The following is a 14,888-nucleotide window of genomic DNA, read 5'->3' as shown; positions in this document are numbered from 1 at the left end:
GTCATTCTAAATGCAAAACTGATATAATGTAAAACTGAAATTGTCATTCCAAAAAAGGCACGATAACAAACTAACATAATCCCAAATGCAAAAAATGATATTTTTCTGTAGAACTGAAATGGTCCTTCCTATAACTTAGGTTCAGGCATGGGTCCACTGACCTTAAGGTCAGGGCCGATGGTTGTATATGGCCCTCTAGTCAACAGCTCAACTGGGTATAATGGAGAAATGAATTCTATTGAAAGTCATTTTCAAGTCATGAATTAGGGCGATATGAGTCGACCAGATTTGTTCAAATGATGTGTAATGTAAATGCAGGCATGGCCAGAACTCAGTAACAAGATGTGACAAGCACTTACCAATGGGGTCCACTAGGGGGAGCTCCTCAGGGTTTGGGTTACAGGGCTGCCGGGGCCATGGGGGCTGTAGGTATAGAGAAGAAAGTGCAGATGACTCTGGAAAGCCAAGACTCTCATTTGCATATGTGGCAACGTTTCCTAACCCCATCCACTAGGGGGAGTTCCTTAGGGTTTAGGGGTTAAGGGTTTGAGTTATGCACTGGCCATACCTGAGTTACTCATCACTAATTGAGCTAGACTCCAATTAGTTTGAAAATCAGAAAATAAGAAAGCAACGTCATTTCGTAGCTCGGAAAGGACTTACATTTAGTATTTTTTGTTTTAATGGTTAATATTTTTTGTTGAAATTTATTGTGACCCACATTGTGAATTTATGTTACATTTTATAAATAAGATATGTTAATTTGCCAAAGGAATATTTTTTATTTTTGTACCGCAACTATCGCGAGATTTTTGGTTTAGTATAAGAGGCTGCGAGATTTGCATTCGCCCAGACATGCAAAAGACTTTGACCGAGCCATCCGCAGCAGCAAGGCCAATTAGCTAGCTGCACAAGGTGTTTTGTTTTATATTGTGTCTAATTATTTGTATATTTGTGAAGTACATTGGTCTAATTATTGTATGCTTGTTTAGTATGCACAAAACTGAAATATTTGCTGCCCAAGAACCTCCAAAGTGGCAGGCGGCCACGAGGTAGCCATTTTGTTTAATATATTATTTTTCCTGTGACTGGACTATGTCTAAAGCATTGTATTTCATGTCCTCTCTAACAGTTTTCACGGCATAAAAGTAAAGCGCCCGTCTTTAAGAAGCCGTGCCTGTGTTCAATCCAATCCACTTTATTTATATAGCACATTTTATAAACAAGTGTTTCCAAAGTGCTGCACATAAAATCGGCAATATAGGAATAAAAAAAAAAAAAAAAAGAAAAAAAAAATATATGTATATATATAGAATAAAATCAAGTGAAACCAAACTATACATTTAGCTAAAACGATAAAATAGTTTAAAACATAAATAAGATGCAAGAATAAAAGAAATTTTATAAAATTTGTTAAAACAATAAAAGAAAATTAAAACAATAAAAGAAAATAAAAGACACAGAGGACCACACAACTCACGCGGTGTTAAAAGCCCGAGAATAAAAGTGGGTTTTAAGACGAGATTTAAAACACTCCAGGGTGGGGGCCGTACGGACGTGAAGGGGCAGAGCATTCCACAGCTTAGGGCCGACAACGGAGAACGCTCTGTCCCCTCGGGTTTTACGGTTCGTCTTAGGAACCACAAGCTGGAGCTGGCCCTCAGACCTCAGAGCGCGCGCTGGGGAGTAAATTTGGATGAGGTCTGTGAGGTACTGAGGGGCCAGTCCATTCAAAGCTTTAAAAACAAACAATAAAACCTTAAAATCAATTCTAAAATTAACTGGAAGCCAGTGCAAAGAAGCAAGAATTGGTGAAATATGTTCATATTTTTTGGTTCCTGTTAAAAGCCGTGCCCCACAATTCTGGACTAACTGCAAGCGGTAAAGAGCATTTTGGCTGATTCCTGTATACGGTGCATTGCAGTAGTCCAGGCGAGTGGAGATAAAAGCGTGCACGACTTGTTCAAAGTTTTTCAAACTTAAAAACGGTTTCACTTTGGCTAAAAGACGAAGGTGATAAAAACTCGATTTAACAACGGCGCCGATCTGTTTATTTAGTTTAAAATCACAGTCAACAATGACGCCAAGGCTGGTGGCTGAGGGACGGACATATTGTTGTAGGGGACCCATGTCATTTTGGGGGTCCCAGGGGAGCCACAATAATATTTCGGAGCCACAATAATATTTGAAAGAGCTAAGTTCAATCAGCGGCAGCAAGAGATGGGCGAGTCGGCTGACGGCTTTATCACCGCGCTGCATTGTTTAGCCGAACACAACTTGACAGTGTGCGCGCTAAACCACAAGGGGGCGCCAGACCCAAACAAAACAAAATGCAGCCCAGACAAGGATTTTTCAAAGCCAAACCATGCACAAGATGTGGAGACACAAAAGGTCACGCTTATCAGCTATGTCCGGCTAAAGCCGTCACATGCAATAATTGCAAAAAGAAAGGACATTTTGCTAGAGTGTGCAGGTCCAAGAAAATGCATGAGGTCAATGTAGAAATAATGACAGAAGATTCTTCATCAGAGGACATTTCATTTTTGGGCTCACTGTCTAGTGATTCGTCAGATCCGTGGATGACTGAAATAAAAATGAACAAGTTCAATGTTGTGTTTAAAATTGACACAGGCGCCGATGTGACAGCAGTCCCAACGGACATGTATGTAAAAGGACAGTTCAATGAATTAAAACAAACCAGAAAAGTGCTGATGGGGCCAGGCCGGTCGCAGTTAAAAATCAAAGGCAAGTTTACAGCGACTCTCGAAAGAAAAGACAAAAGCATAATGGAAGACATTTATGTTGTTGAAGGACTAAGTACAGCTTTACTGAGCAGGCAAGCAGCCACTGCACTACAGCTTGTAGCTAGGCTCGATACAGCTACTTTGGACACTAAAGAAACAGTCAAGCAGGAATTTCCGGAGCTGTTCACAGGACTATGGAACTATGAAAGGAGAATACAATATTGTACTTAAACCGGGAGCTCAACCATTCTCCATTTCAACTCCAAGGCGCAATTCTCTCCCTCTACTGCCAAAGGTTAAAGAGGAACTGTACTGCATGGAGCAACAAGGAGTCATCTCCAAGGTGGAGCAGCCTACAGAATGGTGCGCGCCTATGGTGGTGGTTCCCAAACCGGCACGAGAACGAGTGAGAATATGCTCTGACTTGACTCAACTCAACAAATCTGTGTTAAGAGAGAGGCACCAGCTACCTTCAGTAGAAAACACACTGGGACAGCTCTCAGGCGCCAAGGTATTTTCAAAGCTAGATGCCAATGCAGGTTTCTGGCAGATTCCTCTTTCAAAAGATTCATCGTTGCCCACAACCTTTATAACTCCCTTCGGTCGCTATTGCTACAATCGACTGTGCTTTGGACTCTCTTCAGCGCCAGAACACTTCCAGAAACGCATGCAGCAAATCCCGGAGGGCTTGGAGGGTGTCGTGTGTCAAATGGATGACGTCCTCATCTGGGGAGTGGATCAAAAAGAGCACGACGAAAGGCTAAGGAAAGTTGTCACACGTCTGCGGGGCGCAGGTGTGACGCTGAATGACAAGTGTGAATTTTCAAAGACTAAAATCAAGTTCCTAGGTCAGATCATTCAGGCATCTGGAGTCAGCCCCGACCCAGTAACGGCCATGAAGGAGCCAACCAACATTTCCGAGGTGAGACGGTTCCTGGGAATGGCAAACCACCTGGGAAAGTTTTTGCCACACTTGGCAGAGAAGACACGCCCACTTAGAGATCTGTTGAGAAAAACAAACATGTGGTCATGGGGACCTCAACAGATACATGCTTTTGAAAGCATAAAAAAGGACTTGACAACACCCCCTGGACTAGCACTGTATGATCCCTCTGCGGACACGCTAGTCTCAGCGGATTCATCTTCTTATGGACTTGGTGCTGTTCTGTTACAGAAAACTAGCAGTTCAGATTGGAAACCAGTGGCATATGCATCACGAGCGTTGAGTGCCACAGAGCAGCGCTATGCACAAATCGAGAAAGAAGCGCTAGCCACAACATGGGCTTGTGAAAGATTTGCAGAGTTTTTGATCGGAAATAACTTCCACATCCAAACCGACCACAAACCTCTAGTTCCACTGCTAGGCGCAAGAAATCTGGATGAACTGCCTCCACGTATACAACGTCTGAAAATGCGTCTGATGAGATTTTCATTGACCATATCGCACGTGGCTGGCAAAGAGATCGCAACAGCTGATGTTCTGTCGAGAGCACCAGTGGCATGTTCAGAGGAGCGACTACGCGAGGAGGAGATCAACCTCTATGCCGACACCGTCTTAGCCAGCCTCCCTGCAACTGAGAAAAGACTCAAGGAGATACAGACTCACCAGGACAAAGATGACATTCTGCAACAGCTCAAGTGGTTTTGTGTAAGTGGTTGGCCGGACAAGTTTTCAATTGAAAAGACTTTTCTGCCATACAGGTGAACTGACTGTTCAGAATGGTTTGTTGTTACTAGGCTGTAGGCTTGTCATACCGAAAACACTCAGGGGTGACATACTAAACAAACTACACGAGGGCCACTTAGGAATAACAAAGTGCAGAGAACGTGCTAAACAATCCGTATGGTGGCCAGGTCTTAGCAAGGATCTAACACAGCTCATTGAGAACTGTGACACATGTGCCCGTGAGCGAGTTAACAACAAAGAGACTATGTTAGGAACTGAATTTCCTTCCAGACCATGGTGTACAGTAGGCGTAGATCTGTTTCAGTTTGGTAAAAACCAGTATCTCGCTATTGTAGATTATTTCTCAAGGTTTTTTGAGGTAGCCAAACTTTCTTGTACAACTTCGAAAGCTGTTATTACCCACTGTAAGTCTATCTTTGCTAGACATGGTATACCTGAGGTTGTGCGCTCAGACAATAGTCCACAATTTGCGTCTGAAGCGTTCCGAAAGTTTGCACAAATGTGGGGGTTTTCACATGTCACAACCAGTCCGCACTTCCCACCGAGTAATGGGGAGGTGGAGCGGGCGATACGGGCTATCAAAAGTCTACTAAAGAAATCCAGTGATCCCTACTTAGCTTTAATGGCTTACCGTGCCTCACCCTTAGCCGATGGTTATAGTCCGACTGAACTGCTCATGGGGCGTAAGATACGTACTACTGTTCCTGTCATTCCTTCTCAGCTCAATCCAAAAGGAGCTGATTTGGGAAAGTGAAGGAGAAAGAACAGACTTACAGACAAAAACAAAAACTGAACTTTGACAAAAGACACAGAGCTCACAACATGCCCAGCTTAAATCCCGGAGACCACGTGTGGGTAAGGGACATGCAACAGAGAGGAACTGTAGTGTCTTCTACAGACACACCAAGATCCTACATCATTGAAACGTCAAGCGGCAACCTCCGGAGAAACAGGTATCATCTCTCACGCACACCTGTAGCTCCTGAGCCACACATCACCGTCCCAGATACGGCGGAAAGCAACCCTTCAGAGACTGTGCATAGACCGGTCTCACCTGAGGTACTCCGTGAATATAACCAGCAAACACCCGAGTCGGAGAGACGCTATCCTTCTCGCATCAGAAAGACACCGGAGTATCTTAAAGACTATGCAACATGAGTTGACGGGTTTTTTGGGGCAGAATAATCCTCATATTCAACTCTAGGGTTTGGGCAGTCTACCCCATTCCCTCGTTCAGCCTAAATGCCGTTCATAAAAAGATGTCAATTGTTTAAGTTCATCAGTTAAAAAAAAAAAAAAAAAAGATACATTGTTTAAGACACAAAAGAAAATGTCAAATGTTTTTACAGGGTGCACAATGTCTGGTATTGATGCATATGATTTCAGCCTCTACAGCATACGTGATAAAAAACTGAATATTGCTACACTAAGATTAGTTCCTGTAAAGAAAGGGGGATGTAGATAGGCTGGGTAGGAACCTTTGTATGCCCTGTATGTTCCTGGGGGAGGACAATAAAATGTTCCGCTTTGGACTTGGACCTGCCTTTGTCTCGTCTCTATCTAAAGGGTTTCTATGTACCTATCAAACATTAGAACAGTCCTTAATTGGAGACTTTTCGCTATCTGTAAAGCGAGTTCACCCACTAGTAAAGGCAGAATAATGAGAGTTACCAGAATCCATTTGTAGTTTTACTTTAGTCTATAGTAGGTGACAAGAAGTAGAAGTTTTGTCACCAGAGCAGGTGGTTTTTGGAGGTCAGGAGAAACGGGAGAACCGCCTTCAGTCTCCTCTGAAACGGTGCACCTGGGTTTGTCCCTGTTTCAGAGCGTGGTGTTCTGCACTGGTCAGCTCCTCTACCACCTTCCTCTTCCTCCTGCACAGCTCCCTCCGCTCCACAACAGTCCTTCGCAAAAAAATTGGATGATTAACAAATTAAAAATAACGACAGAATGACATTAACTTTATGATCGTTAGTTTTATTAAAAGTTCGATATTTGACACATGAGGAGAAATGTCTTTTCTTTTGGATTTTGTCATTTGACATTTTCAATCATGTAAATATATGTTTGTACAATTACAGGATTATTCAAACATGAAAGACACAAAAAAAATACCAATGTTTTAGATGAGGAGAAAACACAATATAAACACTATAAATGTGTAGAAGAAAATTATGTCTTTAATTGAACGTCTCTGGGACATATTTTAATCTCTTTGGTTTTAGCGTCTCCAGCTTTACCAACAGAAATATAAGGGAAGATTTTCTCCTTGAATCTGTCTGTGTGAGAGCAGATCAGAGACATGTCGTCAGTGTTGTAGAAAGACACTTTCCCCTCGTCATAATCCAGGCGCACTCGGATCTTCTCAGGTCTGAGCTTTACATTCAGTTTTTTATCAACAACATTGTATTTTCCATCTGTAAGTTCTAAACACCAGACTCCATGTTTTGGAGTTGCAGATGTTTCTCCCTTCCTGTCGACAGACTCTTTGGTCACTCCTATGATCCAGTCTGAATGGTCTCCCACCTCCACGTCCCACTGGTGTGAGCCGCAGCTCCACCCCTCACTGCCCAGAACTGAAGCAGATCTAATGAATCTCTCTGGATTATCAGGGACCTGTTGTTTAGTTTCTCCACCTCTCACTCTGTTCAGATCCTCAGACAGATGAAGCCATTCGTTTGCAGTGTTTGGGTCTAGAATGACTGGGCGGTCGTGGACCTGGCTCCTCATCTTCTCCCAGGCCTTAAAGCCCATGTTGCCCAGGACTGTGGCCTGGTTTATCAGGAGTCCTGGGCCCAGTCTTAGTGTTGGCTGTGAGAGGAGTGAGCGGGAGCTTTTCTGACTGTGTGAGTACTGTCTGATAAAGTCCATGTGTTCCCTCTTCAGCTGCTGCTCCACAGTGGAGATGTTCTTGTTCAGAGTGGACAGCAGCTCCCTGACCTTCTCCAGCTCTGAGTCCATGGTGTGAAGCTGTCTGCTCCGCTCCTCCCTCAGAGCTGTCAGCCTCAGCTCCTCCTCTCGCTGTAGGAACCGGTGGAGTCGCTCAAAGGTCTCCCTGATGTGACGTGCACACGCCTCTGCCTGCCTCTCCGAGTGAACACGCACTTCCTCATACTGTCGCTGTAAGGCCGAGGCCTGCTCTCTCTGTTCAGTCAAAGGCTTTAGCTCCGACTGTAGCTGCTCCTTTAACCCAGACACTGCCTCCTCCACAGACACCACAGTGTGGTCTCGGTGCTGAGAGAACTCACAGATAGAGCACAGAGCACGAGCCTCGTCCAGACAGAACAGAGCAGGAACCCAAGGGTGTTTACTGCAGACCCCCCCCTCTGCTTCAGTCTGAGGGGGTTTACTGCAGACCCCCCCCCTCTGCTTCAGTCTGAGGGGGTTTACTGCAGACCCCCCCCCTCTGCTTCAGTCTGAGGGGGTTTACTGCAGACCTCCCCTCTGCTTCAGTCTGAGGGGGTTTACTGCAGACCCCCCCTCTGCTTCAGTCTGAGGGGGTTTACTGCAGACCCCCCCTCTGCTTCAGTCTGAGGGGGTTTACTGCAGACCCCCCCTCTGCTTCAGTCTGAGGGGGTTTACTGCAGACCCCCCCCCTCTGCTTCAGTCTGAGGGGGTTTACTGCAGACCCCCCCCTCTGCTTCAGTCTGAGGGGGTTTACTGCAGACCCCCCCTCTGCTTCAGTCTGAGGGGGTTTACTGCAGACCCCCCCTCTGTATATATATGTATGTTACCCCCACAACCATACTTTCCTTTTTTAACTGGTCCAAACCTGATCAAAATCAGTCTAAAACTGGTCTAAACCAGCATAAACCAGTCTTAAAGTTGTGAAAAGAAGCAAAAACTTTAGTTTAGATCTAAACCAGTCTAAACTTGATCTAAACCAGTCTAAACTTGATCTAAACCAGTCTAAACTTGATCTAAACCAGTCCAAACTTGATCTAAACCAGTCTAAATTTATCTAAACCAGTCTAAACTTGATCTAAACCAGTCTAAACGTGATCTAAACCAGTCTAAACTTGATCTAAACCAGTCTAAACCTGATCTAAACCAGTCTAATCTTGATCTAAACCAGCCTAACTTGATCTAAACCAGTCTAAACTTGATCTAAACCAGTCTAAACCTGATCTAAACCAGCCTAACTTGATCTAAACCAGCCTAACTTGATCTAAACCAGTCTAACTTGATTTAAACCAGTCTAAACTTGATCTAAACCAGTCTAACTTGATCTAAACCAGTCTAAACCTGATCTAAACCAGCCTAACTTGATCTAAACCAGTCTAAACTTGATCTAAACCAGTCTAAACCTGATCTAAACCAGTCTAATCTTGATCTAAACCAGCCTAACTTGATCTAAACCAGTCTAACTTGATTTAAACCAGTCTAAACTTGATCTAAACCAGTCTAACTTGATCTAAACCAGTCTAAACCTGATCTAAACCAGCCTAACTTGATCTAAACCAGTCTAAACTTGATCTAAACCAGTCTAAACCAGCCTAACTTGATCTAAACCAGTCTAAACTTGATCTAAACCAGTCTAAACCTGATCTAAACCAGCCTAACTTGATCTAAACCAGTCTAAACTTGATCTAAACCAGTCTAAACCTGATCTAAACCAGCCTAACTTGATCTAAACCAGTCAAACTTGATCTAAAGTTTCAAGCTTCAAGTTTAATGGTTTTGTATAGCCCAATATCACAACAGAAGTTGCCTCACAGGGCTGCAACAAACATCAAGGCAATAAAACAGAGCAATAAATATGACAATTAAAAGTTCAGGTAAATATAATGGCAAATATAATGTCCAAAGGTAGCGACAAGCGGCGAGGGCCTCCCCCGTCCTTAGACTCTCCAGCACGGCAAGGAAAAACTCAAAAACCCGGCAGGAGAAAAGAGAAACCTTGGGGAAAACCACAGAAGGAGAGATTAGGGCTGTGCAATTAATCGAAATTCGATTACGATTTCGATTATTACACTTGACGATCACAACAATAGCATAATCGAGAACAAACGATTATTAAGGATGCCCTCCCGCTCGTCCATCCAAAGCACAAAAAGTCTGTCCTGCGCGGTTTGTGTGAGCGCGTCTGATAAGCTGAAACACCATCGCAGCCTGACAGAACTGTAAATAATATCATACTAGTATTTTTTTATACCTAACTCTTGAGATAACACCACTGTTAAGAGCTCACCTTGTGCTGAAAGGAGAACAGCTGTTCAGAAGCCTCAACATCCTTTGCTCAGACACTGGTTTTGTTTAGTACAAAAGTTTAAAACTCTTCCTCAGGAGCAGATCAATGGAGCTCAAAGCAAACTCTTATTATTTCATGCCACTGAGATGATTGTTTCTGTTCCCTTCGCATTTCACGTGCTAGAGGCTCACGCTTTGGTTTGACATAAAAACATTAGCGCTGTGTGATGATGTCATCAGGCCGCGCGGCTCTGTTGGACAGGTGTGAGGGCTGGCCAGCAGGGGGCAGGTGTCCCTATATGATTAGTTTAGAAACGTGAGTATATTTAAAAAATAAAAAAAATGCTCTTATTGTCCAAAGAAAATGTAGTCCATAGTTTTTTTTTTAAAATAATAATAAAAATGAATAAATAAAATAAAGATTTTTTTTCAGGCAACAAATAATCGTTTGAATAATCGTGATTTCAATTATTACTAAAATAATCGTGATTATTATTTTTTCTATAATCGAGCAGCCCTAGGAGAGATCCATTCCCATGGACGGACAGGCTATACACTGCGTTCCAAATTATTATGCAAATGACATTTTTCAACTCAAATAAGAGTCAGCATAATTTTCAAGTCTTTAACTAGTAGAGGATCATTTAAATGTGGTGGAAAAAATGTCCTAGTGATAACAGTATTTTTTTCAAAAATAAATATAGTAAATACCTCAAAATCCACTGTTCCAAATTATTATGCAACTCATCGTTTCAATACATTTTAAAGCTTGTAATTAACTGAAAATGGTCATTTGTTGTATTTGTAGCATTAGGAGGTCATATTTACTGAAATCAAAAGCTATTTCAATCAAAAAAATATTAACAGGTCAAGTTATATTTTACCAAAGGAGCCCTTGTGTGAAGCAGCTTCAAAATTCTTAAATCCATTGACTCCTAAAGACTAAAGACTAAAGACTAAAGACTTCCCCCGCTCACTTCCGTCAATAACCATTAGGAGTTACTGCGCGGACGTTTTACTCCTCGTATCATTACGCCTCACAATATAGTCCCCCTTTTTATTTGCTTATAAAATCGACATGTTACATTTCTGTGTAAATATACTTCGCATGAAAACACTTCACGTAACTTTATTTAAATAGGGAACACTTGGAAGAGCTTGGTAGCTTCTATCGTGAGCTTTTTCGGAGCTATGTGACATGTGGGAGAGGCTGCGTATGTGCTCCGTTTGCGTGACAGAGCGCACGGACAAAGACCAGACGGGGATATATTAACTCGACTAAAGTGAGGTAAGAACATATTTTAGTATGTAAAAACGGTGGCCTATTCCTTTAAGCTAAAAGTTTACATCTAACTGATTTAAATATAAGCGAACGACCCATCACTGTTGAGGGAATAAGTCTCACTGATAAGAAATGTACAAATAAGTTTATTAGAGCTCATTTTGATGACTTTGCAAATCCTATATGTAAACAAAAATGGATCCCTATGAGTAGAAAACAATGGAGTACAATTTTTCTGTTACCTTATAAGTATATTCTTAATAATAAGGTCAAAGAGTGCTTATTCAAAATTATACATAGATATTACCCGGTAAAAGATTATATTTGTCGTTTTTTAAAAGATGTCAGTAACAATTGCTCCTTTTGTCAAGGTGATGGTGAAAGTATTGAACATTTATTTGTGGAATGTCCTTTTGTCTGCACTTTTTGGTCTGATGTACAGAACTACCTCACAAGAATATTTAGAAAGAGTTTTACATTGACAAAAAATCATATTTTACTGACCTTTGATAATACCGTCTTCACTTCAGATGAAACATTTCTAATAAACTTAATTATAATACTAGCAAAATATTATATCCACAAAATGAAATGGTGTGAAAAAATACCCTCATGGTTCCACTTTAAATAATCTGATTTAAAAATGTATTTGGCCTCCCTTGAGAGAATGAATGTAAATAATAAAAAAATAATTAAATCCATCACTCTTCTTGAAAAATACAATCTTATTGTAAAGTAGCAGACCCCTGTGTTGTTGTTGTTGTTTTTTTTGTTTTTTTGTTGTTGTTTTGTCTAATAGATTGTTTATTTGAACATGAACATGTTGCATCTATGTGTAAGATGAATTTGATTGAAAATAACCATATTGTGGTAAATTATCTAAACTTGCATTGATGTTAAATAAAAAAAAAAAAAAAAAAAAAAAGTTTATGTGGCCATTAGATGGTCTGGCTATGACGTATTTCCTGTCCGTTGCTCGCCCAATCACACGCTTATGCTACTGGACTAGCTTTAGAAGTAGCACCGCTGCGTTTATTGCATCATTTCCATCGCTCTCGGTGTATTTCCCATCGGAAAATCATCTCCCTGTGCGGCGGACATGTTCTTCTCTTAGCCTGATCTCTGTGGCGTGAAATATCTCCCGATATTCTGTGCATTCTGAAAAACAAACGGACTACGAGTTGATCTCAAGTTGATCTACGCTGCACCTGTGGATTGAGCGACAGAGCGGGGAGGGGGGGAGAGAGATGAGCGCCTCCTTCACGCTGCTTTGTCATGACTCTTGTGGAATCGGATTTAAAATCAACTACCTATACTGAATGCTATCATGCAAAACAGCTAATATCTTCACTTGAAACATGCACAATCAATTAATATAGCCAGGTGTCTGCTAATACAAGCAAAAGGGTTGTGAATGGAATTATGGCCAGCAGAGGCAGGGTAAATGAGTAAATGCGAGTCAAGTTGAGTAGGGCGAATTCAGGTAATTATCAGGTAATTTGAGACAGCAGAAGCAAATGGCCTATGACTTCTGTTCTAAAAAAGCGTAAGCCTGAGTCAATAGTCTTTAATTCTTGCTCTGGGGTTAAGGATTAAAAAAACAACAAATTTCCCCCCCAACAACATGGGTCTGAGAAATGACATCTGCCCTCTGCCTGATTTTATCACAAGAGTCTCATATTTAAGTGATTGAAACACTGCATTATCTATTCTATCTTACAATCATGCATTGTGCTGGAGCAACACATTATATGTTTATTGTTTCAAAAATGCTGTGTATATTTTTACTTGTAACACTTTTAATGCCGTCCCAAATAGCAATAGAATTATATTTTTCACCTGGTTTTTCATATAAGGAAGTGATGATCAAAAAAGTCATTTCCTTAATCTGAACAGTAATTGCGCTGTGGAACTTGCAAAAAGTGGTTTGAATCGCTGAGACGTCTTCACTGGACAAGTCACAAGCAAAAGTCACAAAATAAAAATCACAATTGACCCTACTATTCAAATGAAGTATAGGCACTCTCACTTGAGTAAAGAAATTAGGAACTCGTGACACTGTGAATACATCCTTTAATTGACAAAACTTAATTTTGACACATCGTGGAGACTGAGGTCCTTCGGAGTGAGCACACTTCTGCTCAGGACTTTTTATGACTCTGCGGTAGCATCTGCTGTCCACTACGCTGCTGTGTTTGGCTCCGGGCAGCACCATAGGCATGAACAGACTGAACACAACAAGAGAATATTAGTGAAGCTCACATCCATCATGTTTTTGATGGTAGGGGAAACCAGAGTACTGCCTTCAGTGTTCCTCTGAAACGGTGCACCACCTCCTGGGTTTCTCCCTGTTTCAGAGCGTGGTGTTCTGCATTGTCAGCTCCTTCACCTCCTCCTTCCTCATCCTATGAACCATATTGTAACATATCAGTGTCACTTTATCAAGCACTTAATTGTAAACTTTGCACTGCCAATTTGTCGTTTTGAAGCTGTTTGTTTTTGCAACGGTGGCGCAGTTGGTAGAGCGGGTCGTCTCATGATTGTAAGGATGTGGGTTTGAATCCCAGCTCCTGCAGGTGCACACTGTTGTAGCCTTGGCCAATATACATCACCCACGTTGCCTCCAGCATCTGCGTACATTGGTGCATGAATGAGACAGTGAATGGGTGAGTGGTTCCTTGCTGTAAAGCACTTTGAGTGTGATGAAGGTAGAAAAGCGCTATAACAGTTGAGTAAAGTGTGTTCAATGAAAAATGGAACCTATTAGAGGCAGTCTTTCATGGAAAATTGTTACTAGGCTATTTATATTTGTTTGCACACCCATTTTTGTACACATACTCCTGCGGGTTGCTTCTATCCAGTCAGCCAGGTAGGAAAAAAACAAATAACAATTTAGAGTAAGATTGTGTCAGACATTTCATACGGCAATGGTACAAACATTAATGTCATTAATGTCAATTTTTGCATTAGGACATTTACTAAGCCTGCCTTTACGACTGAGTGTAGGCTACATCTGGTTGCAACAGCAACACAATTTGCTGCCGCTTTTCACATGTACCACAGAATGTAATGTATAGGCAGACTGAAGGCCTATTTTGTTCTCTATGATATGAGGTTGTAAGTTGTAAACATAATAATAATAATAATAATAATCTGCCATCTCAGTGATTTGATCATTATTTACTATAAACTGTAAATGCACATTCATTTATTGCTGATCATAGGTAAAAAAAAATCAAATCAAATAAAACTATTAAACTGGTAAGTAAGTGTGGCATCTCATGACACATAACATACAGTACAAGAAGATTCGTCGAAGTTTACACTCATTCATTACACTTACAAGGAACTAACTTAAAGTATTAAACTAGTCACTTACTATACGTACTGAGCGGCTACGTTGAAAGAGGTACCACAAGTACAGCAAAGTGCTTAATATATGACTGCACAGGACACAAACTGTTTGTCATTCCACATGACAAAGCACAGCGGCGTGAAGTAGACGCTTGTGTCCCTGCTGTCTGTCTGTCTGTCGGTCTCTCTCTCTCTCCCCCCCTCCCCGCTCTGTCGCTCAGTCCACAGGTGCAGCGCAGATCAACTTGAGATCAACTCGTAGTCCGTTTGTTTTTCAGAATGCACAGAATATCGGGAGATATTTCACGCAACAGAGATCAGGCAAAGAGAAGAACATGTCCGCCGCACAGGGAGTTGATTTTCCGAAGGGAAATACACCGAGAGCGATAGAAATAATGCAATAAACGCAGTGGTGCTACTTCTAAAGCTAATCCAGTAGCATAAGCGTGTGATTGGGCGAGCAACGGAGAGGAAATACGTCATAGCCAGACCATCTAATGGCCACATAAACTCGAACACCGTCTTCAACTGGCACTGCCCTCACTCAGGAGGAGCAGGGTGAGCAGAAACAACCGTGAGAAGAGCTGACGTTGAATATCAGGTGAGCTTTTATATTAACGCAGGATATAAA

At 41.7% G+C, this 14,888-nt stretch overlaps 1 protein-coding gene across 1 annotated transcript; it reads right to left on the bottom strand.

The window, feature by feature from the left end:
- Positions 1-6,552: 6,552 nt before the first annotated feature.
- Positions 6,553-13,543, bottom strand: LOC306980701 (nuclear factor 7, brain-like; the record flags this gene model as incomplete). Its single annotated transcript, XM_079580129.1, has 2 exons — positions 6,553-7,820; positions 13,516-13,543. 2 exons carry the CDS (start codon positions 13,541-13,543, stop codon positions 6,604-6,606), a joined length of 1,245 nt encoding a protein of 414 aa, XP_079436255.1. The 3' UTR covers positions 6,553-6,603.
- Positions 13,544-14,888: the final 1,345 nt, after the last annotated feature.

This window comes from Gobius niger (assembly GCF_951799975.1).
Source record: "Gobius niger genome assembly, chromosome: 21".
In the NCBI taxonomy this organism is placed as follows: domain Eukaryota; kingdom Metazoa; phylum Chordata; class Actinopteri; order Gobiiformes; family Gobiidae; genus Gobius; species Gobius niger.
This window is presented reverse-complemented; position numbering and strand designations above follow the sequence as displayed.